General features: G+C 43.2%; 1 protein-coding gene across 16 annotated transcripts in view; it reads left to right on the top strand.

Moving 5' to 3' along the window:
• Positions 1-10,119: 10,119 nt before the first annotated feature.
• Mllt10 (MLLT10 histone lysine methyltransferase DOT1L cofactor) overlaps positions 10,120-26,427 on the top strand; it is a 134,759-nt gene continuing 118,451 nt past the window's right edge. For 3 of the 16 annotated variants that reach the window (XM_048367867.1, XM_048367869.1, XM_048367865.1), the window contains exons 1-2: positions 11,705-12,079; positions 15,035-15,114. Coding sequence is in view for 11 of the 16 variants with exons in the window: in XM_048367863.1 (XP_048223820.1) it covers positions 11,159-11,318; positions 15,035-15,114 (240 nt within the window). In the remaining 5 variants the exon portion in view is untranslated. Of the gene's footprint in view, positions 10,260-10,739; positions 10,880-10,901; positions 11,001-11,158; positions 11,319-11,704; positions 12,080-15,034; positions 15,115-21,941; positions 22,157-26,427 lie in introns of those variants that run through there. The other 13 variants (XM_048367863.1, XM_048367861.1, XM_048367862.1 and 10 more) reach the window with 9 other exon arrangements.

Below are 26,427 nucleotides of genomic sequence, written 5' to 3'. Positions count from 1 at the left end.
GTGAGAGATAAAAAAAAAAAACAACTCTGGATTTATGGATCTACAAGTATCATTTCCTACTTATGCCATCAGCAAATCACATCATAACCAGATTGAAACAAAGTTTGGGCAGAAATGCCCATCAGGCTAAGTAAAAAAAAAAAAAAAAAAAAAAAGACTACTAGCCAGAATATATGCTTTTTTCTTTCTTTCTTCTTCTTTTTTTTTTTTTTTGTTTTGAAGTCAGCATGAAAATTAGCTGTTTTAACTCAACTTAGAAACACTAACTTTTCACCTTTGAGACCAGGTCTTACACTGATAAAATTCAAATAAAAGCCTCTCGTGCCTCTTTTTTAAGTCTTTCCTCAGCATTTTAATTCAAACTTTTATTTTCCTCTCTTCTCAGGGTACTAGTGTTGTTTTGTTTTTAAAAGTACATTACACAACAAAAGGTTCTGGGAAAATGCACTTATTGTGTTAAGTTCCTGTACAACCCTCTTTCCCTCCATCTGTCTAAATAATGCATAGCTAAGTACAAACTGGAAAAACAAAACTTTCCTTGAGGAAATGCATAGTATTTCTTAGCTTAATACTATTTGGTGATGTCCAGCAAAAAAAATAAAATAAAATCAATGGTTCAAAAAAAAAAAAACAACACCCTAAGGAAACAGAGTATGTGTAAGTTTTCTGGAGAGTTTCAGGCTCCTTTCCTTTAGAAAGTTTAGAGCTCCAATACCCTCAATTCTACTGGCAGAATTAGGATGGACTTAGAGGGTCCTAAACGTGACCGATTCACTAAGGCGGGGGGCTACAGCTTGCAGCAACGTGCTCCGCAACTTAATCCTACGCTAAAAGAGGGCAGCGAGCGAAAAAGAATGGAATACAAACTCTCCCGCCATCCGTAGTTACTTTCAAGGTGGATTGTATATTTTGAAGCTGATGGGAACGTCTGGTTTTTGGAGCAAAAAGAAGAGAAGGTAAGTGTTTGTCCTCGTAGCCACCAGTTGTAGAGAGAAACAATGAAAGAACAAAGGGAACCTCTTCCCCCATCTCCACATTTCCTCCATCTCCCTCCGTTTCAAGGCAAAAAGCTGGCGAGGGCGGGGGGGGGGGCACTTTCCCTTAAGCAATGGGTTGCTTTGCTTGTTGGAGTAAGAACGAGAGTTGAGAGGCAGTTGTAAATATGGACTAAATAATAATAATAACAGCTTGCTGGGGCGAAGCCCCACAGAGCCAGTCAGCAGTAACTTGCAGAAGTTGTTAAATGCCTCGTAGGCAGAAGCCTCATAGAACCCTTTGCCTCCTCGATTTCGATTTCGAACTCAGAGTCGTTGAAATAACATTTCTTGCTGTTTGAAAGGTGTTTATTCCCCTCCCCCCCGTCCTCCCCCCTGCACAAAATACAGAGGTTCTGTGGATGGGAAGGGAGCCTTGAAGGCTTTAGGTCGAAAAGTGATCTCTCTTGCTATCTTTGGGAAGGGAACCGTTGAAAAAGGAAAAAAAAAAAAAAGGATTTTAAGTATTGGCGCTACTGTTGGCTAACAGCAGAAATGGCAGTGTTGGCTGGGAAAGGAGAGGGATCCGGATGCAATGCGTATTTTGCTTTGGGGGTACCCAGGTAATCAGCGGGTCGGCTTCTGTGGTTCTGTGGGGGTTGGATAAGTAACCACGCTCGGCATTCTATCAATGTGTGTATGTGTGTGCGTGCGTGTGTGCGCGTGTGTGCGTGCAGCCCCCGAAGCTGTGGAGCACGTGAAACGTGGTGTAGGATTTGTTTTTTTTATTGCCCCCCCAAGCGGCAACCGAGTCTCCATCCGCCCAGCCCCACCTTCCAATGCGTCCATTACCTGCGCGGGGACGGTGACACATGTTTATGTTTATAGTCCGGGTTTGCAGTAGTGTCAAGAGCCGCCGCGAGGGGCGGGAGGGGAGGTGGGGGGGAGGGCAGCCACCCCCACTTGTGCAGGCGGGTTGACGGCCTCGCGGCGAGCCCCGGGCCGGGGCGGGCTGGAGACCCGAGGGGAAGGGGAGAGTCGGGGTGGGTGTTGGGGCGAGGGGTGAGAAGACCCGAGGTGGACGGAGCTCTGCTTTCCTGAAGCCTGGGCTCTTCCGGGAGCATGCTGGCATGGTGTGCGTGTGTGTAGGGGATGGGGGGAGGTTCACTCGTGCTCACTGCGTTCACGTGCGTGTGTGCGGGGTGTCTCGGCGCGCGGGGCTGCAGTGCCCTGACCTTTGACCCCAGCTCCTCTCCCCGCTCTCTGGGTGCCGCGCGGCCACTTTTTACCCAGGATGCCTCGCGCGGGCCGCGCTCGTGCCGAGCTCGAGTCTTTCCTAATCCTCCATTCCCCGATTTCCACCTCTCCTCCCCCCCCCCCGCCCCGCCCGCCCCACATCCCAACCCCAACCCCTGTCACCCTTCCCCGCCCCCATCGCCAGCCCCGCGGGAGGATTCTCCGGCGGTGGTGGTGAGGAACCTCTCCCGCCCCACCCCCATCCCAGCCGAGGCCACCGTGACCAAAACTGGGCGGGGCGAGAGTGTGGGGCCGGGCCTTCCTCCGCGGGGGCCCGGGGGAAGGGGCCGGGCCTTCTTCTGCGGGGGCCCTGGGGGAGGGGTTCGGCCTGCGCGCGCGCGCGCCGGCGCGCGGCCTGGCCGAGGCTCCGACCTGTTGACTGCCATTGGTCAGCCCCAGCCCATCGGCGGCGTGGTCGGGAGGGGCTGGGATGGCCGAGACCGCTCTCTCCGCCTCCCTCCAACTTTTTTTTTTTTTTTAAATTAAACCCCTGTGGGGAGAGGAGAGGAAAGGGGTGGGGGGGGGGGGGGGACGTCGGCCAGACAGCCCCGTCAACTCCTCCGCGGCCCCATCCTCTCCCTGAAAGTATCGTCACGCGCGAGCCCGCCGCCCCCCTCCCGAACCCCCACTATTTAAATCCTCCATCCCTGGGCGCCCCGCTCCCGGCCCAGCGCCCGGGGCCTCGGCGCCCCCCGCCCGCCTCCCTGGCGGGTTGTGTTGCCTTCTTCGGTCCGGGGAGCTCCCCGTCCACCCGCCACTTTTCGCGCCCCGTCCCCGAGGCGGAAGATGAGACCCCTGATTTGCTGCGTGCGGCGGGACGCAGCCTCTGCCTGTTCCCGTCACGAGGCGTTCGGAGGAGAGTTTAAAATAATATTTAAAGTTGTGTTTTTTTTTTTTTAAGGAGGGGATACTTCTGTGCAGGTCTGAGACTCCATTCGTGCGTTGAAAGGAAAACCATTTTTGTTCTAAATGCGGTCGGCTGGATTTCCTTTTAAGAGTGGGGAAATCCCGAGGAATCAGCCCCCGCCCCCCATCCCCTCACCCCGAGGGGAAAAGCACAAAAACCAGCATTAGGATGGAAGGGAGACTTCTCAGCCAGGTCTGCAAAATCCAGGGAATTGTCAAAAAGGAAAAAAAAAATGCCCTGCAAATAGCGGGGAGAAGGCCGCAGCGCTGGCTGGAGTTGCCGGAGGAAGCGCCTCGGGGGTGGGGGTGGGGGTCACAGGCCCGGGCCAGCGGGGCCCGGAGCCCGGCCCGGGGGGGGGGGGCGGGGGGCACGCGGGGGAGCGATCCGAGCGCGGGCCGCGCTGGGCCGGGGGCACCGGGGCCTGCCCGCCGCCGGGCAGCGAAGGAAGCGGGTCCCGGAACCCGGCCACCCTCATTGTTCGGTCGGGTCGCCGCGGCTCCGCCAGGGCGCTCTCCCCGAGGGAGTGTGTGTGGGGTGGGGGGGGAGAGGTGTCCTTCGTCCTGGCGAACTCCCTTTGCCCCACACCCCAGCCCTTGGTTCCCAAAACTCTTCGGAGGGGCCGGGGTGGCCCAGGCAAGTTTTACGATCTGGCTGGGCCTGCGAGCGGTTCCCGGGGCGGACGTCGCGGGAAGGCGGCTGCACAGCGTGCGGAGCTTCCGTGGAAGGAAGCCGGGCGAGCCTGCCACGCTCACCTCCCAAAAAAAAAAAGGGGGGGGAGGGAGAGTGCAGATGTGTTTGTCAAGTGTTCACTAGACAAGCGACGAATGTGGATCTGGAAAGTTCGAGTGGATTATAGAGTGTTGGAGACACCTTTAACGCGTAGGGATTGGAAGGCGGATGTCAGGGTTCAGAGGAGTTGGGAAAAGCGCCTTTTCCCCGTCCCCAGTACTTAGTGCCCGGCGCTTTGTTGTCCTCCAGGAGTCAGGTCTTAAAAGGAATGGCTGCGCCCAGCCCTCACCACCACCGCCGGGCTGGGTTTCTCCATGCGAAATGCATTTTCGAAATAATAGTGGAGTTTCCAAAGGGGAAAAACGTCCCATGTGCCCTGAAAAATCATGCTTTGGAAACAAATAATTGCAACTCGACCTATGAAACTCTGCTTGATTTCCTTTGTAAGGCATACGGGGAAAAAATATATGTGTGTGTGTGTGTGTGTGTGTACATATATATTTCTGGCAAATTGTCACTCTCTTTTTTTAATGAAGATTTCCAATAAGTCCTCGTGAGGTAGACAAGACCAAAGTCATTGTGCGTGAAAGCTCCTAAAGAAATAATCTCAGTCCAGTGGCCCAAACCTTGATTGGGCAAAGAGAGTCATTTCGACTTAGATTTATAATCGACTTTGCAGAAATTCCTTCGAAAATACTCATTAGGAGTCTGTGTATTAGGCAGCACTGTTTCCCAAGGTGGATTTTTAAAAACCAATTAGAATTGATCTCTAATGGAATATTATATTTACACGTCATCATGAAAACATCATTTGGCAAGGGTTTTGAATTACAAGAAAGAAGTTTAACAGATGATGTTCATAAATAGTATGTTTGGAAAAAAAAAACCCTTAAGAGCCAGTTAAAGGTAATAGTGGTCTAATTTTGCATTTGAAATGCTATAGAGTTTATTTACATTTGAACTCTTTCATTTTTTCCGGTTTTCTTTCTGAACTTGCATTTCCTCCTAGAAATCATTGAGTTATTTCGAAACACTGGGAGAAATTTTGGACTGTGATTATGAAAAGGTTTGAATCGAAAAAAACAGGGTTGAGAAGTATTTTAATCTGTTTATTGAGCTCCTCACTTAGCCCCCCTCCCAGCCAATTTACACTTTTTATTTGTAAGTCTGAATATTTGAATAGCTTTACAAGTTTATCTGTTACAGAGTTGACAGTAGTAGACAAACCTTTTTATATCTTTTACTATTGTGCATTTTTACTTCATTTAGAATACAAAAATTAGTTACAAGTTAGGATGTACTTGTGAGAAAAACAAATGGGCAGGAAAAAAAAGGCATGATGGGGGTGGGGAGGGAGAGGGACAAGTAGCATTCCTTGTCAGGCTTTGTGATACCTTTCTTTAATATTATTCCATTATATTTTCCACTTCTGCCTGAACCAAAGATGATTGTTTTTTTTTAATTGGGGTAAAGTGCCATCATATAAAAATTACCTACATTCTGGCCCTCAATTCCACAGTAAAGTTAAACTGACAAAAAGAAATTCAGTGCTTGTGGGTTTAATTTGCCAGGAATGTTAAGTTTCTCAAGATTCACCCTATGGGGTCATGTTGGTCCTTGGCACTGTTATTGTACAATTTCCAGAGGTAAATATACACATTAAAGATTTCTAAAATCTCAGATATGCTAGACAGTTTTTTAATTGAAGGAATAAAAAATAAATTTGTCAAACTCATTCTTTCTGGAACACAATGCACTTAATTAACATATTCTGGGGCTTGTTTAGGGATTTGGTAAGCAGTGGCCCCTTTCTAAGAGGAAAACATTTAAATCTTAAAAAGTGACCTTCTTGGGTCTACATAGTACTTTCTAATTCAGTTTTCTTTCTCTCCTTCTTTCTTCCCTTCTTTCTTTGCCTGTTTTTCCTTTCCTGTTCTTTTTCTTCCTCCTCTTCCTTTTTTTCAATACTAGATATGCTTCATTTCTTTTAAGCTTCTTTTCCGGCCCCAAACTGATTTTCCTCTTTTCCATAGTGCCTAGATAATTGTATTGTGTCCTATAAACATAAACCTAAAATTGTCACTTAAATCACACTTTAATTATAACAGAGATGCAAATCTTCACTGTCAGTAAAAAAATGGAACATGGATTTTACAGTCCTCCTCTTACATTGTATTGATGATATCCTGAAAAGTCAAAGTGTAACGCACATTATGCTGAATCACAGGGAAAAGAAAAAAAAAAGCCCAACTGAAACGTTTGAGATTCAGGTAACACCAGAAGATCTAAAGGCATTTTTGAGACATTATTTTTCTATTGACAATTACATGGTGTTTTACCTCCCCAAATGTAAGTGCAGCCAATTAATATCAATTTTATGGCAAAAGGAATATCTCTGAAGCCAAACACAAGATTAACTAAACTAAACTCTTTAAAGGAAATATTAGAGTTGCATCTTTAAAAAAGATTTTCTATTTACATTGCACATGATTTACATTTGAGAATTACCTAACTGCACTTTATAAAACTGATGTGCATCTAGTGATAATATTAGTTATGATTCATTCTAAGAGGCTTGTAATGTAGTGCTGACTTTTACATGAAAAGGTGGTTAGCATCTTAGCGTTATTTAATGTAGACAATTCTAAATTATCTGGGAAAGAAAAACTCTCCATGTGTATTAACTACTAAAATATTTAGGGAAACTAGTTCATCTGAAAACTTCTTTTAATTTTAGTTGCATTATACCTACAAAGTCTTTGCTTTAACCTGAAGAATAAGGATTAGATTATAACTAGCTGTTAAATGCCAATATTGCACCTTTAAAAATTGTTTATGTGGGCCTACTATGTGCAAGGCATTTTAGGCATTTGCTGGGTGCTATTGTGAGGGAAAAAGATTTAGTAAGACTCACAGGCTTCATTAAATGCAATGTTGCAAAAATCCATTAACAGATTCACAACTGAAAATATAATTGAATACCCTTTAATGAAAATTTGAATACAGAATACATTTACATGCCATGTGTAGGTTTGCTTCTATAAAGACACATATTCATTGTAAGGTAAATAACAAAATTCATTTCAGAAATATGTCAGTATTTTAATCAAACTCCCATAGATGTATAGGACTTATGATACTTTTCATATAAAAGGTAAAAACTTTTGGATACCAAGTGAATTAAACAAAATTTTACTCACATTTTATACAATTTTATTTAAAAGAGGATACATCTGAAAGTCTATATAGATCTTAAGAAAAAGCCATTCCCCCACCCCCAGCTTTCTAATTTATTTAGAAGCAAGGTTATAGTTTCCAGTTAGCTTTAGTAATGCATGAATTTGAATTTGTTTAAAAAATGAGTATCAGAACTAATTCAGTATTTTTAAACACTTGTGGAAGAATCAGACCTAAGCAAAGTATATAGAGTCTTATTGTTATAGAAATATACCTGCTTCTATTCTATAGCTAATTATGGAAATATGCTTTAACAATGGGTCTGATAAAGTACATTTTGTAGTATTAACAGAAGTCAAATGAAACTTGTTTCAAATAGAGATAAATATGTACAATGCTAACCTATGAATTTAAAACCTATGGTTTTAAATACTTCTTCCACAGTATCTACTTACGCAATTGATTATAAAAAAGCAAATTCAAAAATTTTGTTAAAGTTAAAGACTAAAGAAAATTATAAGAAGATATATTACCCATGGAGTGAAAATACATTTTCCCATTATAGTAGGGTTAGAGGTTACATCATAAAATACTTTCCTTCGGTTTTTTGTGGTTTGCCTCAGATGATTAGTTTAGGGAAATGGATGAGCCAGTCCTGTGTTAGCGGCTATTATGTGATGAAGAATATGAGAGATAAAAGGCTTTTTATTCTACAGGTATTAGGTGAACTTGGATATTTTGGGAATATACAATTAGATTTAAATGGTAAGATTATTTTAAGATTGATATTATCCTTTTCTATGAAATTATTCTGTAAATCTCATGTTAATTTGTTATTTTTTATACCACTATGTATTTAAAAAATACTTGAACGTCAACAATTTTGACAGCTGTAAGTTTTGTTCATTCTGAGATATAAGAATTGGCATATTCAGCTAAATATTGCATATTAATATATATCTAAAAAAGTAAAATATACATGTCTTACTGCTATGTTCCTGATATCTAAAACAGTCCCCGACACAGTAAATGTTCAATAAATACTTACTGAATGAATAAATAATTCACCATATATTTGAACTCTTATACTGTTGGTGATTCTTTGCAGTTAATATTTTATAGAAATATAGTAAACATTATACTTCAGATACATAGCATAAAAAGTTCAGTATCTGGTATGGGAATTAAAAATGATCTATTTACCCCATTATGGTTGTTTTTTTGTCATTGTTTTCATAACAATCCAGACTATGTCAAAAATCAGTTTTCAATAATTTTAGTTATGCTTTCTTAACATTTCTACATTTATGTCTTTAACAAAATTCATATACAGGCCTGGTGTATAGTGCATTTTCTCTATGGTTTTAAAAATTCAAAATCCTCTTACAAATGACTTTTTTTTAAAGAGACAAGTGTTTGCTTACATTTATTAGGTGTTACAGAAAAAGATAAGGTCATCCTTCTTTACATACCAATTAATTCCATAATCACAAGAACTAACCTCAAATGCACAAAAAAGTACAATGAATGGATCTTTAAATAATTTATATCTTCTTGGGGATAGTTCACCTCAAAATAGCTCTACATTCAGAGTCTGAGCAGGAATTGGATATTGAAATGGTATGTTTTCTATAAGGGTAAAGGTAAAATACACTGTATAGTTAAGATACACAAAACAGCATGCTTTTGTTTGAAGGCAATTTTAACTTGGTGAATTTCAAAGACATGAGGTTGATTGGGTACATTGTGTGCATGTATGGAAATGTCACAATGAGTCCCCCCCATAACAAATATGTTAATAAAAAGGATCTTAAAATAAGTAAATCTATCCTTCAAGCAAATTTCAAAGACACTATTTTTCAAAGACATTTTAAGAAGAGTTACTGTAGATCCAGAAATTTAATTATTGCCATATCCTAAAGTTTTTATTTTTATGTATTCCTGTGGCTACTCATTCTAAATGTATTAATTTGGTTACAGGAACATTCTCGTTTTTCTGTCCTTTTTCTACAACTCCAGCCCTGTGTGTTTTTGTAGTGTACATTTTCTCTTTACCATGAACTCTGGTAGATTTCCATTACTGTAGACATCTCACTTAGCTTTTAAAACATTTGACTATATCTGCTAATGTACACTTGTAGTATATTATCATTCTTAAGTAGATTTCTAGAAATTAATTTGCAATAGAAAAAATAGCCCTGTTAGCCATTTTTTTTTCTTTATGAGAACATTGGGAATGCTTTTAAAGCTTAAACCATTCTATTATGTTCTGGTGACTGCCTAGAATTTGGATTCCTCCATCCTTTAGCATTATATAAGTGCATTTTCCAGATCATCACATTATATTGCTAATTCCTGATAAACCATTTAGTACCTTCAAGTTATTAACCAAAAGCCGTGAATTCGCCTTGTAACTATGCTTGTCATTTAAACAATCTCGCCATAATTCCCATTTCATGCTAAACTTTTATGATGAGACACTTTTTTTTTTTTTTTGCTTAAAATCAATATTGGGTTTAGGAAGATTTTACAGCTTAAAAACTGCTCAGCATCCAGCTAATTAATCTGAGGCCTAATCCATCCCGCCCTTCCCCACTTGTTTGTGAGGAGGGAGCTCCCATCTTTCTGCCACTTAGACCTCACAATTTCCAAGAGTAAAATTTGGAACGGGAGCTAGAACAGAGTCGTTCTTCACCATAACTGGACTCTGCTGTCTTAGGGTGCTGGTGATTCCTGGGTGACCAACTAGGACTTGCCTCCCCCCACCCCCCCACCCCCCCAGGGTCGTGTAGCTGCACCCTATTTCCTATGGTAAATTCCTGATCACCGTCGGTACTCGTCCCCGCACCGCGAGCCCGGGGCCGTCCCGGGGTTCCCTTCCCGGTGGATGGCCCCAACACCGGCGTTTGACCTCCGGCCAGTGGTGCACTTCTCCCTTAGTCACCGGGGCCCAGGCGGCGCGTCAATGGGCGGTCGATCTGGCAACACTTCCAATGGGGGAACTTTGGGAAGCAGCCAGGATGTGAATTTAATGGGTTGGAGAGGCTGCGGGCAGCAGTGTGAAGTTCGCACGGCCAACTGCAGGAAGCCATGCTTCATTACACCCTTCATGGAAGCTGGCATCCCCTCCCAACCATTGTTACCCACGGTTCAGTCCAGGAGGGAAAGGCCGGCAGGTAGGTTCCCGGCGCAGGGATCTGCCCCGAGCGTCTGTGTGTGTGTGTGTGTGTGTGTGTAAGAGTATGAGTGTGTGAATGCTCCAGAGCTTCACGGGGCGTAAGACCCCGCCTAGCCTTGGGAATCTGCCTTCCCTCCACCCTCCCTCCACAGCCCCAGCCCTACTCGCACACGCAGGCTGCGAGCCCGGCGCCGCAGAGCGCGGCCCAAAGTCCCGCCCCCCGCGTGCGCGTTCCCGACGCTTTCCCGTCGATTCCTCTCGGCCCCCGCGCGCGCCGCTAGCTCGGCTCGTCAACCTTCGGCTCCCCCCCGGGGACGACGAGCGAGGCGGGAGGGGACAGGCCCAGAATCTAGGCCCAGGCAGGCGTCGGACGCGGCGGCGCGCACGCCGGCCTCGCGTTCCCGCTCCCCCTCCACCCCCACCCCACGCCTCCTCCTTCACGTCGGTCGCAGGGCGGGCGGGTACGCGCACGCCGAGTGACGCTCGGAGGAGGAAGCGCAACCCTTTCCCCTCCTCGGCTGCCCCAGGCTCAGCGGGAGCCCCCCCAGTGCGCCTGTGCGGAGGCCTACTTGATTATGTGTGCCCTCTTCGGGCGCCAGCGTTAGCGGCCGGGTGGAGGTGGGGTGGGAAGACGCCGAGGAGGAGGCGGAGGAGGCGGTGGAGGGGAGGTGGGGGGAGTCATCAAGGACATGGCTCCTGACTCCTGTGAGGAACGTGAGTGACTGAGCGGCAAAGCCGAGTGAGCGAGCGGCCGGCGGGCGGGCGGGCCGGCGGGCGGGCGGAGGCCGGGGCGCTGGGAGGGAGCGGGAGTTGGGGGGAGGCTGCGTGTTGGTGTGCGTGGGGGGGGCACTCATTGGCTTGCATGTGTTTTTTAATGGTCCCCCAACTCCCTCTTAGATGGTCTCTAGCGACCGGCCCGTGTCACTGGAGGACGAGGTCTCCCATAGTATGAAGGAGATGATTGGAGGCTGTTGCGTTTGCTCAGACGAGAGAGGCTGGGCCGAGAACCCGCTGGTTTATTGCGACGGGCACGGCTGCAGCGTCGCGGTGCATCAAGGTAAAAAACACCCCACCGCCCGCGGGGCCGACCCGGCCTGCTCCCTACCGCCACCGCCACCGCCACCCCCACCTCGGTCGCGATCGCCAGGCCGCCCGTCCGCCCCGCCCCGTCCCGCCCCCGCCCGGCGTCGGGGCCCGCGGGAGCCTCACGGGGTCCGCCGCGGGCCCGAGGGCTGTGGGCCGAGCATGTGCGAGAAAGTGCGTGTGGCCTGGACTGTCATGTGATTCTGCGCTCTCACGCCCAAGTGTCATTTGGTGCCTGCCCTGCGTCGGGGGTGGGGGTGAGGGGGGTTTGTAGACTTTTTGGGGCCGCGGTGGTTTGTAGGGCTGCTAGCTGCGCCCGGGTGGGGGAAGCGTGGGCTCGGTCTTGGGGGTCACGGTGGCCGTGGGTGTGGGTGTGGGTTTGGGAATCAGACTCCGCCCCCTGCCTGCCCGGTCCTGGCTGCCGCAGTGCCTGCAGACTTCCTGTTCCGTGGAGCCAGGCTCCCAAACGTGACTAGGCTGCGAGCGCGAGGTGGGAGGGTTGCCCTGCTTGTTGTTGAGATCAGGGAGGGAAGGCAGCCTCTGCCGCTGCACCCCAAGCTTTCTGGCACCGACCCAGCTGCGGCCGACGACTGGGAGCCTCCTGTGGAGAAGGCTGGTGCAAAGCTACTGGTGCCCATGTGAGCCCCATTGGGGCTAAGCTGCCCTCAGACTGGTGGGAAAGGCTGATTGATGAGTGGCTGCATCAGGTCCCTCCTCAGCCTTACTCAAGAGGAGGTGGTGGTGTCACCAATGGGGCTTAGGTTGCTTCCTGATTTATTTCTGGGTATTTTCATTGGTGAATATTAAAGAGAAAACGGGGAGGATGCCCTATAAGAGATTTTTCCAGGTCTTTGGTGGTTTTGGCTTTTCTGTTTCAGGTGCTAAGGAAGGAAATCCGGGCTGAAACAATCTAGTAATTTTCTTTTGGGTGGTTCATCCGCCCTTTCCATTTCTAAAGCTGTCATTAAATGATGCAGATTTTGTTTAGTTGTGTATTTGAAGGGACATTACCAAGGAGGGTGGAGGAAAATTCCTCCCTTTCTCTTCCTCTTTCCTTTTGGTAGTACTAGGATTGAACTCAGGGCTCTCACTTGCCAGGCAGGCTTCCAGCTGAGGTCTCAAGTGCATTCTTTAAAGAAGAATTTTGCCACTGGGAATGGCAGTGGTGATGATCTGCCATAGTGAATTAACCTGAGAAGATAGTTTTATTTTATTTTTTCAGTTTCTTTTAAAGAAGGACAAAGTTGTATACCTTTCTTAAGGAGAGAAAACAATGTGTATCAAAACTAGATACTTGATAGTAGTATTTTAGGATTGGTATTTGCAATTTCTATTACAGTGTTAGCATTTCTAGAGGTATTGCTTATGAATTAGATAATTACTGGATTTTATTGTTAATACAAAAATTTTTGTGAGTCAACTTTTTTCTTTTAGGAGTACCTCAAGTAACAGTAAGAGTATGAACATTGCTATTTCTTGACTGATACATATTTTTACTGTGACCTATTTATACATGTTTAAAGGGTTTAGGTGCTCAAGTTTGTTAAGAGTTTTAAAAAGTTCTGATTCTAGTTGAGTGCCTGTGGCGCACACCTGTGATTCTAGCTATTCAGGAGGCTGAGATCTGAGGATTGCAGTTTGAAGACAGCCTGGGTAGGAAAGTCTGTAAGACTCTGTCCAGTTGATCACCGAAAAGCTGGGAGTGGAGCTGTGGCTCAAATGGCACAGTATTAGCCTTGAGCTCAGGAACAGTGCCCAGGGCCTGAGTTCACTCCTAGGACTGGATGTTTTGATTCTATATACCTTTTGCTTTCCAATATTTAGATCACTTTAAGTTTCTGCTGAGTATACTCATGTGTGAGTGCCAACCCAGTGCATTTTTTACATGAGAATTTTCAGCTAATTGTGTATTAATATTAAAAACTTTTTTTCCTTCTGCAAGACTTTATACATTTGAGGCAAGTATTGTACCTCAAGCTACCTATCCAGCCCTGGAGTTTCAAAAAATTTCATGGGGGGGGGGGCGGGGTGGTGCTTGCCTCTTTTGTTTGGTTTCTTCAGCTTATGGCTGGCACTCTACCACTTGAGCTATGCCTCGATTTCTTGCTTTTTCGTTGGTTAATTGTAAATAAGAGTTAGATTTGTCTGCTTAGGCTAGCTTTGAACCTCAGTCCACAGATCTCAAGTTTGAGTAGCTGGGATTATAGGCTGGAGGTACCTGCACCCTGCCAGCCTGTGTTTTCTTGAGAAAGGGAATTACCATGAATTCTAGGCTAACCAACTGAGAGATCCTTCTGCCTCAACTTCTGGAGTGTTGGGATTTACAGGTGTGTGCCACCATATCCAGCTAACAAAACAATTTTCAGGCTGGGAATGTGGCTTACTTCTGGTAGAGTGCTTGCCTTGCAAAGCATGAGGCCCTGGGTTCAATTCCTTGGTACTACGTAAAAAATAACAACAAACAAAAAACCCAAAAAGCAACTTTTAGTGAGCATATAAATTTGATATGATAGGTACTCAGAACATTCATCCAGATTATAAAATACTTAGAAATGAGCATGTTTTTCTTTTTTTAAAATAATAACTATTGAGTTTTTTTTTAAACAATAGCTTCATTGAGATGTATGTTTTTTCTGGTACTGGGGATTGAACCTAGGACATTGGACTTCCTAGGCAAGTGCTTGCCACTGACCTACATCCCAGCACCATGAGATGTACAGCTTAGAATGTAATTCAGATGTACATACAACGTACTGTTTGTGGGTTTGGATATATTTATAGATTGCACAATTATTACCAATGTTTTAGAACCTTCTCATCACTGTAATAACTGTCCTTGGACCCAACTCCCAACCATCCTAGGAAGCCACTAATGTGTCTGTCTGGATTTTCCTATTCTGGACATTTTCATACAAATACCACTTTTTTCCTCTTGTGGGAAATCAACTCTTGGTCCTTGAGTAAATAAATGTTCTACCAGAAAGTATTTCACTTTCAACATTATATTTAATTTTATCTTCTATAATATCTGTTGCTTATTTACTTATTGATGCCAGTCCTGGGGCTTGAACTTAGGATTTGAGAGCTGTCCCTGAGCTTTTTTTGCTCAAGATTAGTGCTCTACCACTTGAGCCATACCCTACTTGCAGAATTTTTTGGTGCTTAACTGGAGATAAGAGTTTCAAGAGGGGCTGGGGATATGGCCTAGTGGCAAGAGTGCTTGCCTCGTATACATGAGGCCCTGGGTTCGATTTCCCCAGCACCACATATACAGAATTTTCTGTATATGTGGTGCAATGGCCAGAAGTGGCGCTGTGGCTCAAGTGGCAGAGTGCAAGCCTTGAGCAAGAAGAAGCCAGCCAGGGACAGTGCTCAGGCCCTGAGTCCAAGCCCCAGGACTGGCCAAAAAAAAAGAGTCTCAAGAACTTTCCTGCAGGGACTAGTTTCAAACTACAGTCCTCAGATCCCAGTGTTTTGAATAGGTAGGATAATAATAGGCTTGAGCCACTACTGCCCAGTCAATTTCACTTTTTAATTAAATGGTTATGTATATAGTAAAATATGTTCAGTATTTCAAATGAAGTAGTTGATTTGGATAGCTTGAGAGGGGTAGCTTACTAGAGTTTTGCAAAGATTGGTTGTCCATAATTCTTTCAGTTTTGACATTTTAAAATATTTTGTTTCCAACAGCTTGCTATGGCATTGTTCAAGTGCCCACAGGACCATGGTTTTGCAGGAAATGTGAATCTCAGGAGAGAGCAGCTAGAGTGGTAAGAACTGTTTATCAAATACATTAAAGTACTTAAGTGATTAGTTTAGGAAACCACACTAATGTTGCAGTTTCAACAAATGTCAATCTTTTGTTGTCAGTATTATAATTTAAGAATGTTTGGGCCAAATATTGACTTGGAATTTAATAGATTTTGTAAAATCTAAAAAATTCAATTAAGTAAGTATGTGTTGATAGATACTTTGAAAATAAAGATATGAAGTCATATTCAGGACTTTATATCTATGCAAGTAGTAATGTTTCATGTGCTCTGAAAGTTACATTGACAATAATGGCAATAGAAACATAAGGAAACTACATTGCTATTTTGCTAGCTTTTTTTTTTTTTCCCTTGGTGCCAGTCTTGGGCCTTGAACTCAAGGCTTGGGCACTGTTCCTGGAGCGGTTTTGCTTCAAGGCTAGAGCTCTATTGCTTAAGCCACAGCTCCACTCTGGCTTTTTGGTTGCTAATTGGAAATAAGGAATACAGACTTTTCCTACCTAGTGTGGCTTTGAACTATCTGCCTTAGATTGCCTCAGCCTCCTGAGTAGCTAGGATTAGAGGTGAAAGCCTCCAGTGCCTGGCTAGTTAGGTTTTGTTTAATGGAAAATACCACAAGAGTTTTCGTCACTATCGTATTCTTCCTACTGGGGCTGGGAATATGGCCTACTGGTAGAGTGCTTGCCTCTCATATTCTTCCTACTGTATCCATGCATGTGTATGTTAGCTTTATACATTCCCTGTTTTTAGATGTCCAGTCCTTTTCATAAAGCAATGAGATGAATCTTTTCTGGACCCTTAAGCTTAAATGCTCTATAAAGAGATAAGTCTTTTGTATTCTTGGTTGGCCAAAAGCAGTTTTTGAAGTTGAGCTTTTGGAAATATCAGTAGAAACAGTTAACCTTAACTAATCATACAAAAAGCACTGCCATTTGCAATATTACTTTTCAGTGTTGACTAGTACAGAACTTGGAAATTAGAACAATAAACATTTTAACTTGGATCTGTGGAAGTTATGACCCAGTAGGCCAAATAACAGTAATATTTTGGTAGCATTGTTATATTTTTTGGTTGGATGTAAAAATGCATTGTAGCAGAATTATAGCAGTTATTATAGTGTTAAGATAATAAGACTATGCAAGTGGAGAATGAATTAAAAAATTTTCAAGACTTGAAGTTTATATAAATCTCTTTTTCTCTTTGTAGCATTATGGTTTGGATACATAGGTTACCAAGCAAAGGAATTTGTGCTTTATCAGTAACCATTGCTAGTTGAGGCAGGGGGTGTCAGAGGAAAGTAGAAAGATGGATATCAAGAGAGGATAAAGTAATGTTTGAGTGTAGTTCAATGTTTCAAATATGAGTTGTTGCCTCTTTATTTTTATTCTGCCTAGGCATGAGGTCAAAGTGTCATGGTGAATGTGATAGGACTATTTGGGGATATGTTTTATTTTGCCTTTTTTTTTGGGAGGTGTGGGGGCCATCAGGATTTTAAAGAACAGGTATAGTCTCCTCTAGATTCCTTACAGTTATAAAAGGTGGGGTCCTTTTTCTTTTTGGTCAATACCTGGGCTTAAACTCAGTGCCCCGAACTTATTTGGCCTGCTTGCGTGTGCCTGCCGCTCTAACATTTGAGCCATGCCTTCAGTCCTGCCCTGGAATCTCACAGACCTTTATGTCCAGGTTGGCTTTGAACTGTGATCCTCCAAGTCTCAGCCTCCTAAGGATTCTAGGTATGAGCCACTGGCAACTGGTAGTAGGGTCTGTTTTTAAGAATCAGTTTCTCATTCTAACCTTTTCTAAGCACAAAAGGGGCATTTTCTTCTAAGATTACAGGACTCAAGAATTCTAACATGTATGTATCCATGACCTAGAAAGACAATTGAATTAAGTCTTATTCCTGTTTCTACTTTTATCTGTGTGCCTGTTTTTCTGTGGTACCACCGGTAGTAGTTAACTTTGTAGTTAACTTTTTGACTGTTTGCTGTGTGCCAGTTAACTGTATGAAGTGTTTCATATCGTTTACTTTTTAAAATTATTTTATCAAATCTCGGAGGTTATAATGGATAAAGACAACAGCACCACTTCTGGCCTTTTCTGTTTATGTTGTACTGAGGAATCAAACCCAGGACTTCATGCATGCTAGGCAAGCACCACATTCCCAGCCTAATCATGTTATTTTGATTGCTTAAAAAAGTCTGAGTGTGGTGGTTTTGCTTCTATTCTCTGCATTTGGTAGAAAGAGGCAATAGTTCCAGGCTAGTTAGCCCGGACTACATAGCTAGATTCTTTCCCTTAAAAAAAGGGGGGGGGGGGGAGGTAATTGCTAATATAGGTCTCCTGCTAACTTGTACCTATTTGTTTATGTAGTACTAGGGCTTGAACTCATGTTCTTACTTGGCTTTGTTGCTCAAAAGTCTTAATGGGTTTTTCTGCCTGGGCTGGCGTCAAAATGTGATCTTCAGCCTGGCTCCTATAATCTTACCTACTCAGGAGGCTGAGATCTGAGGATCATGGTTTGAAGCCAGCTCAGGCAAGAGAGTCCATAAGTCTCTAATTATCAAGAAGGCCAGAAGTGGACCTGTGGCTCAAGAGTGCTAGTCTTGAGTAAAAAAGCACAGGAACAGTGTCTAGGTCTTGAATTCAAGCCCTAGGACCAGCACCAAAAACAAAAAAACTAAAGAAACAAAAAGCAACCCAAAACTCAGATATCAGCCTCTTGAGTAGTTAAGATTATAGGTATGAGCCATTCGTATCTGGCTTACCCCCCCATGGGTCTTTTAACTCTGAGGCTGGGCACTGTCCCTGAGCTCTTCAGATCAAGGCTAGCACTCTACCATTTTGAGCTATAGTGTCACTTCTGGTTTTAGTTAATTGGAGGTAAGAGTTTTCACAGATTGTCCTGCCCTGGCTGCCTTTGAACTGCAATTCTCAGATCTCAGCCTCCTGAGTAGCTAGGATTATAAGCATGAGCCTTCTGATGCTGGCAATAATTTTTCTTTATTGAGATTATTCCTAATACTTTTTTTCTTTTGGTGGTAGGATTTGAATTTGGAACCTTGTGTAAATCTGGAATCTTGTGTTCTTGCTCCACTGTTTTGCTTATTAGTTAGGACTCTTACCACTTGAACCATACTTGTACTTTCAGCTTTTTGCTGTTTGTTTGGAGATAACTGCCTCTTGGATTTGTCTGCCCAGTCTGACTCCAAACCTTGACTCTCCAAACCTCTGAATCTCATTCTCTTGAACAGCTAGGATTGTAGGTGTGAGCCATTGGCACTTGGCCTGATTCTTTAAATACTGTTGTACTTTTGCTTTGATAAATAATGCTAGGGAACATGAATTTAGGTCAGGAAAAATGCTTTTGAATTTTTAACTCAGGGCCTTCCATCTTGCTTAGATTTCTTGCTCAAGTTTGGTGCTTTACTATTTGAGCGACACCTCCACTTTGATTTTTTATTAGTTAAATGGAGACAAGAGTCTCCTGGATTTGTCTGCTAGGGTGGGCTTTGAACCTCAGTCTTTAGATCTCAGCCTCCTGAGTAGCTAGGATTACTGGTATGAACCACTGGTGCTTGGCTCTGTTAGACTTATTATTATTCCACTAAACTACACCTCTAGCCCTTGTCATCCTAGTGATTGATTGTCAGTACCAAGGTGTTTTTTTTTTTTTTTTTTTTTTTTTTTTTGCCAGTCCTGGGGCTTGAACTCTGGGCCTGAGCACTGTCCCTGGCTTCTTTTTGTTCAAGGCTAGCACTCTACCACTTCAGCCACACCTCCACTTCTGGCTTTTATTATTTATTTATTTATTTTTTGCCAGTCCTGGGGCTTGAACTCAGGGCCTGAGCACTGTCCCTGGTTTCTTTTTGTTCAAGGCTAGCGCTCTGCCACTTGGGCCACAGTGCCACTTCTGGCCATTTTCTATATGTGGTGCTGGGGAATCGAACCCAGGGTTTCATGTATAGGAGTCAAGCACTCTTGCCACTAGGCCATATTCCCAGCCCCCCTGTTTTTTGTTTTTTTTTTTTTACCTCAGGGCTAGCACTCTACCACTTGAGGCACAGCGCCACTTCTGGCTTTTTCTATATGTGGTGCTGAGGAATCAAACCTAGGGCTTCATGTATATGAGGCGAGCACTTTATCACTAGGCCATATTCCCAGCCCCACTTCTGCCTTTTACTATATATGTGGTGCTGAGAAATTGAACCCAGGGCTTCATATGTGTGAGGCAAGCATGCTACCACTAGGACATATTCCCAGCCCCTGATTTTGCTTTTTGTGGGTTTTTTTTTCTTGCCAGTCCTGGGGCTTGAATTCAGTGCCTGGGTGCTGTCCTTGCGCTGATTTTGCTTAATGCTACTGCTCTATCACTTAAGCCACAGCTCCACTTTTGACTTTTTGGTGGTTAGTTGGAGGTAAATAGTTTCATGAACTTTCCTGCTTGGGCTTTCCAACCATAATCCTCAGATCTCAGCGTCCTGGCTGGCTTTGAACCTGGACCCTCAGATTTTAGCCTCCTGAACTTACATGCCAGAGCTGTCAGGTCTGCTTTTGTGTTTTAGATGCAGTATTTTGGTCTTTTATTTATTTATTTATTTTTGGCTAGTCCTGGGGTTTGAACTCTGGGTCTGCGTGCTGTCTCTGAGCTTCTTCTTGCTCTAGGTGAGTGCTCTACCACTTGTGCCTCAAACCACTTCTGGATCTTTTGAGTAGTTTACTGGAGTCTTTCATTGAGTTGACTTTCTGGACTTTCCTGTCCTGGCTGGCTTCAAATAGGCGTGAGCTACTGAGCCAGCTGTTTTGGTCTTAACTCTTCACTTAAAAATCTGGTGACTGTGGTTGGGAGAGGCTGAAAATGGGAGTATCTTGGTTTGATCAGTTCAGGCAGAAAAGTTTGAAGGATTTTTCTCAACCTATAGCAGGGTACACAGTGGCAAGGTTTGTCATTCCAAGCTACCTGGGGGTGGGGGTGGGGGTAGGGGTGGGGCACAGAACTGGAAGATCACAGTTGCAGGCCAGTCTGTGCAGAAGAGTCCAATAGAGCCTGTCTCAATGGAGGAAAACTGGATATGGTGGTGTGGACCTGTGCCTGTGGACCCCAGCAACTGTGGGAATCCCAGGGTAGGTAGATTGCATTTGAGGCACATGCCAGGTGGGTACTGAGATACTGTCCTAAAAACAGCCAGTGAAAAACAGTGTTGGAGGTATGGCTCAGTGGTAGAGCACCGGCTTAGGAAGTGTGAGGCCTTGAGTTTTCCTGGTACCATTCCCCCAAAAACCAAATTCTGGTGACACTTAGCCATAAATTCATATTTAAGACAAAATTCTAATGAGTTTATTGGAATCCTTGTATACGAGGACTGTGTGTTGGTTGACGGACTTTATTATAGGATAATAATCAGAGAGAAATTTCCAAGTATCCTTTTGAGGTTGACAGGCCTGGTTATTAGTATTCCTTGAGGTAGGAGGATGCCAGAATTTGAGTATGTAGAATTTGACTTTGACTTAATTCCTTTAAAATAAGATACCCTTTTCTTCAGCTGTTCATTGTCCCTGAATCTAGATTTCTTGTGTGCTGTCTTGAAAATTAACCACTGAAATTTTCTAGTATAAAGGAAAGACTTGATAGGGTATGGTGGAGAAGGCAAAATGGTTTTGATTGCTTTTTAGGATATATTCAATTGCTCTTGGTTTATACTTATGGGGAAACACAGGTCCTGTCTGATATGTGTAGACCATCACTGCTAGCCTCTGGTGCCTGGATCCTTAAATTCGTCTGATTTCTGATGCTATCTCGTATAGGATAAGAATTACTGCTTTTGGATATGTCCTCATGCAACAGCCTTTCCTGGTCTGTGAAATCTGTGTGTGTGTGCGTGTTTGCATGTGTGTGTGCACACACTTATGTGGTATCACTGAGCTATATCCCTTTCTCCTTCCAAATTTTTGTAGGGTATTTCTTTATGCACTTTTTTTGTACTTGTGGCTTCATGCTTTTTTTAATCTCAATATAGACTTTCTGTATTTAGGGAAGGAGAGGAAATAGTTTTTAAGAGTAATTGTTTGTGCTAATGATGGGGACTTGTCCGATTTCTTTTGAGGCAGGTTTCAAACTCATGATCCTCTTATTTCCATTTCTCAGCTGCCGGGATTACAGCCACAGGGCCCTCGTACCCAGTTTCTTCTTAGATCTTTCTTTACCTATTACTGGTTATATGTCGTCAATGTGTCTTTTTACTTGATTTCCCTCCTCATCTCACAAATGTTTTTGTATCTTCCCATTGGTTCTACTTCCCTTATTACATGTTCAACCTTTTTTCTCTTGACCTTTATTGGCAAACTTCTTGGAAAATAAAACCATAGTGTATACATTCACTTCCATAACTACTTACTACATTCCAGTCTCTTAGTTGTGCTTAATGATCAAGAGATAACTACTTGTCATAAGTGATAGCATATGGAATCTGCATTTGCTATTAAAGATGTATTTATTTCATCATGGACACTGTCCATTTTATCTTTGGTGATCTTTAAATGAAGATTCATTTATAAGAAGTTCTTTAACAGTTTAGCATCAGGAAGATTACTGTGTTTGGGGATCTAGTATAAATTCCTCTTTTTTGTTAAACATATATAGTACTTTCTATTTTTCTTTGGTTCTGGCTGCCAGGCAGGTAGTCCAGAATCAAACTCTGGTCTTTAGTTACCTCAGCTATATTAATCTCATTATCATTGTGTTTGTTTTCTCTTCCTCCTTCCATTGGATTTAGGACTTCACCTCTTATCTCTGTTTCTCTGCGTGTTGATTTCATTCTCTCATACTACAGACTCTCTACTACATGAGGCTGGAACCATGACTGCTGGCAGCTTTTGGCTTTCATCTTCCCAGCCCCTTCCACCAAGAGAAGGGGCTGTCTTGAAGAATCCTGAGAAGGACTCTGATTGACCTGTCTTGGATCATGTACCCACCATCCCTCTGGCTGGAGTGGGGTGGGTACTATGAATGGCAACCCTCACTAGAACTACATAGTTGGAGTCAGGGGTAAGAGAGTTTCCATAATGTGGGGGGGAAGGGGTGGGTGCTTTTGGAAAAGAAGGGTGAAATTTATGAAGTAGATGCACAATAGATGTCCACAATACTGGTTTTCAGTACTTATTTTTGAACCTTATTGTAGACTGTCTGAATCCTAATTTTAGGCAAGTTCATAAGTATAGACTTCCATTCATTTACTTTTCAAAATACTGCATCTGACTACAGGCTGTTAATTTCATGTGGCCAAGCTTGTTTTTTTGTTTGTTTTTTTTTTGGTGATAATGGGATTGAACTCAGGGCCTCATGCCTCCTAGGAAAGTGCTCTATCATGTGAACCACTTGAGCCATATTCCTAGTCCCTTTATCAGGTTTGGGTTTTTTTGTTTGTTTGTTTTGCTTTTTTTGTCAGTTATGGAGTTTGAACTCAGGGCCTGAGCCCTATTGCTCAAGGCTAGTTCTCTACCACTTTGAGCCATGATGCCACTTCCATTTTTCTGGTGGCTAATTGGAGATGAGTCTCATAGGCTTTCTGCTAGGCCTGTCTTAAAGAAAAACTTATTATTCTTCCTGTGCTTGTTCAAATCAGCCTTTGAATCCTCCTAGGGAAGTTTTCCTTTTAGTTATTGTACTTTGAAAGTTTTTTTCTTATTTTTCCCATAGCTTCCTCTACTTCTTTCTTTGTCTTTAAGATGGTTGTTTAGAAGATTTGCCATTGTCCTTTCTACCCAGAATCTTGCTAGACAGGCGCCATGACCTGGGCCACACCTGCAGCTCTTTTTGGCATTAAGTATTTTTCAGATAGGGTCTTAAGTTCCTGCCTAGGCCAATCTGGACTGTGATCATTCTGTTTATGCTTTCTGCATAGGTGGATGACAGGTACATGCCACTTTATCTGGATTTTTCTTTTTCTTTTTTTCTGTTGGCTGTGGGGCTTGGACTCAGATCCAGAGTGTTGTCCCTAAGCTCTTTTTTACTGAAGGCTAGCATTCTATAACTTTGAGCCTCAGCATAGTCATTCTGGTTTTCTAGTGGTTAATTGGAGATAATGAGCAGCTCTCAGCCTCCTGAGTAGGATTATAGGCATGAGCCACCAGCGCTGTGTCAGGTTTATCTTTTTTTTGCTGGTCCTAGGGTTTGAACTCAGGGCCTAGGCTCTCGCTCGCCTTGAGCCTCTCTGTGCTCAAGGCTAGTGCTCTACCACTTGAGTCACAGCACCACTTCTGGCTTTTTCTGTTTATGTGGTGCTGAGGAATTGAACCCAGGGCTTCATGCATTGCTAGGCAAGCTCTCTACCGCTAATCCACATCCCCAGCCCAGGTTTATTTTTTTTAAGTAGTTGAGATAGGGTCTGGTGGACTTGAAGCTAGGGCTAGCTTCCAACTGAATCTCCAGATCTTCTCCATTTTAGCTAGGATTGCAGGATGAGCCACTGTGCTGGGCCTGTTAGGTCTTTTTCAGACATTTTCTGTATATATATATTTTTTGAATGATGCATATTTTTGGGTCATTGTCTTTTTTGCCAGGGGTTGAACCCAAGTGCTTAAAGCAAGTGCTCTATCACTGAGCGGAACCATATTCCTAGATTTATTAGATTTTCTTTTTTCACAGGATTACAATTTGTTTCCCAGGCTGGCCTGGAACTTGCTATGTAGCCTAGCCTGCCCTAAAACACAGAATCTTCCTGTTTCATATTCTGAGTGTTGGAAATGGATTAATATTGATGAAGTCCAATGTTTATATTTATATATGTTCCCTTTATATAGGTCATGAATGTTTTTTGGCGTCAAATCTAATAAAATTTTCTCTAGGTCTTAAAGATTTTTCTTTTTTTGGAATTTGATAATTTTATGCTTGACATCATCCATTTTGAGTTAGTTTATATATAGATTATAACATTAAGGTCAATGAATATCTAATTGCTCTATACTTTGAAAGTCCTATCTTTCCTCTGTTGGATTTATTTTTTGAGACAAATTTTCACTCTATTCTCCTGATTTTCCTCCTGAGTGCTAGGCTTCTAGGGATTCCCTACTGCATGTGGAGATTTATTTTTTCCTTTCTTTTTTTTTTTTTTTTTGGTGGCAGGAACAATGTTTTGCTATGTAGTCTAGGTTGGCTTTGATTTCAGTCTCCCTGCTTCTACTTGAGTTCTGGGATATGGTTGGCCTGTTTCTTTTTTTTTTTTTTTTTTTTTTGGCCAGTCCTGGGCCTTGGACTCAGGGCCTGAGCACTGTCCCTGGCTTCTTTTTGCTCAAGGCTAGCACTCTGCCATCTGAGCCACAGTGCCCCTTCTGGCCGTTTTCCATATATGTGGTGCTGGGGAATCGAACCAAGACCTTCATGTGTAGGAGGCAAACACTCTTGCCACTAGGCCATATTACCAGCCCAAGCCTGTTTCTTTTTGAATGTAGACATTTAAAAATTTCTTTCTCAATTTTTGGCTACATTAGTACCATAAAATGTTTTCTTGTTTTTTTTTTTGATTCATCGACCCATTGTGTTTTCCTCATGTCTGTGTAGGATTTTTTTCTTTTTTTGGCCATTCCTGGGGCTTGGATTCAGGGCCTGAGCACTGTCCCTGGCTTCTTCTTGCTCGAGGCTAGCGCTCTACTACTTGAGCCACAGCACCACTTCTGGCCATTTTCTGTATATGTGGTGCTGGGGAATCGAACCCAGGGCCTCATGTATAGGAGGCAAGCACTCTTGCCACTAGGCCATATCCCCAGCCCCCTAGGATTTTTCTCTTAACATGTGGTACTATAGATCAAAACTAAGGTCTCTGCTAGGAAGATTGTTTACCACTCAACTCCATCCTTAACTGTGACCCATTAGGTATTTAAAAGTCTATTTAGCCAGGTACCAGTGGCTCACACCTGTAATCCTAGCTATTCAAAAAGCTGAGAACTGAGGATTGGGGTTGGAAACTAGCCTGGGCAGAAAAGTGTGCGACTCTTTATCTATAACCACCAAAAAGCTGGAAGTTTTCAAGTGGTAGAGTTGCTAGCTTTGAATGGAAAAAGCTCAGGAACAGAGCCCAGGCCCTGAGTTCAAGCTCCAGTATTGGCACAAAAAAAGAAAAGAAAAGAAAAATAATGTGTGTTTAGAGCTGGGTACTGGTGGCTTATATGTGTAATCCTAGTTACTCAGGATGCTGAGGTCTGGGGTATAAAGTTTAAAGCGAGCTTGGGGAGAAAAGTCCAAGAGTCTTCATCTCTAGTTAACCAGCAAAAGACTGGACTAGACACATGGCTCAAGTGATAGAGTACTTGTATAGTAAGTATAAGCCTGAGTTCAAACCCTAGTACTCCTACCCCTTTTACCCTCTTCAAGCCCTTACCCCCCCAAAAAACCCATAAAACAATATTTAGATTAGAGATGATGGTTCAAGCCTCCCAGCACTTTGGAGAGAGGTTAGGGCAGGAAGATTGAGAGTTTGAGGTTAAAAAAAAGTATATATAGGGGCTGGGGATATGGCCTAGTGGCAAGAGTGCTTGCCTCATATACATGAGGCCCTGGGTTCGATTCCCCAGCACCACATATACAGAAAATGGCCAGAAGTGGCGCTGTGACTCAAGTGGCAGAGTGCTAGCCTTGAGCAAGAAGAAGCCAGGGACAGTGCTCAGGCCCTGAGTCCAAGCCCCAGGACTGGCCAAAAAAAAACAAAAAACAAAAGTATATATAGATGCAAGTATTGGGATTTTTCTTTGATATTTTCTTAAAACTCTTTTCCAAATTAATTTCTTTTTGGTGAGAAAATGAGAAAAGTTTTTTGTGTGACATAAAACCTTGTAAATTGAGTTGTTTTATGGTTTTCCTATGATTAGTCTTCGTGAATGTTCCACATGTACTTGTAGAGTCTGTAGAGTCCTGTAAGCGTCACTGAGACCAATTTGGTTGATAATACTACTCAAGGCTTCTGTATGCTCACTGATTTTTCACTGGCTCTACAATATCTAAGGTTTGCTGAAAATTTCAAATTATGATATGATTGTAGATATTTTCATTTATTCTTATTTTGCTTTATTTTGAAAATCTTTTACTAGGTAAATAAATGTTTAGGATTTGGGTCTCTCTTTTGGTGTTAGGGATTGAATGAATTGAGATCCTTGTACATGCTAATCAAATGTTCTATCACTGAGCTCTTAACATTTTTTTTAATTTGGTGCCACTCTTGGGGTTTGAATTCAGGGCTTGGACACTGCTTCTGAGCTTGTTTTTACTCAAGGCTGGCACTCTGCCACTTGAGCCATTGCTCCACTTCTGGCTTTTTGGTGGTTAAT

Source organism: Perognathus longimembris, chromosome 18 (assembly GCF_023159225.1).
Source record: "Perognathus longimembris pacificus isolate PPM17 chromosome 18, ASM2315922v1, whole genome shotgun sequence".
In the NCBI taxonomy this organism is placed as follows: domain Eukaryota; kingdom Metazoa; phylum Chordata; class Mammalia; order Rodentia; family Heteromyidae; genus Perognathus; species Perognathus longimembris.
Note: the sequence above shows the minus strand (reverse complement) of the source record. Positions and strands in the feature narration are given on the sequence as shown.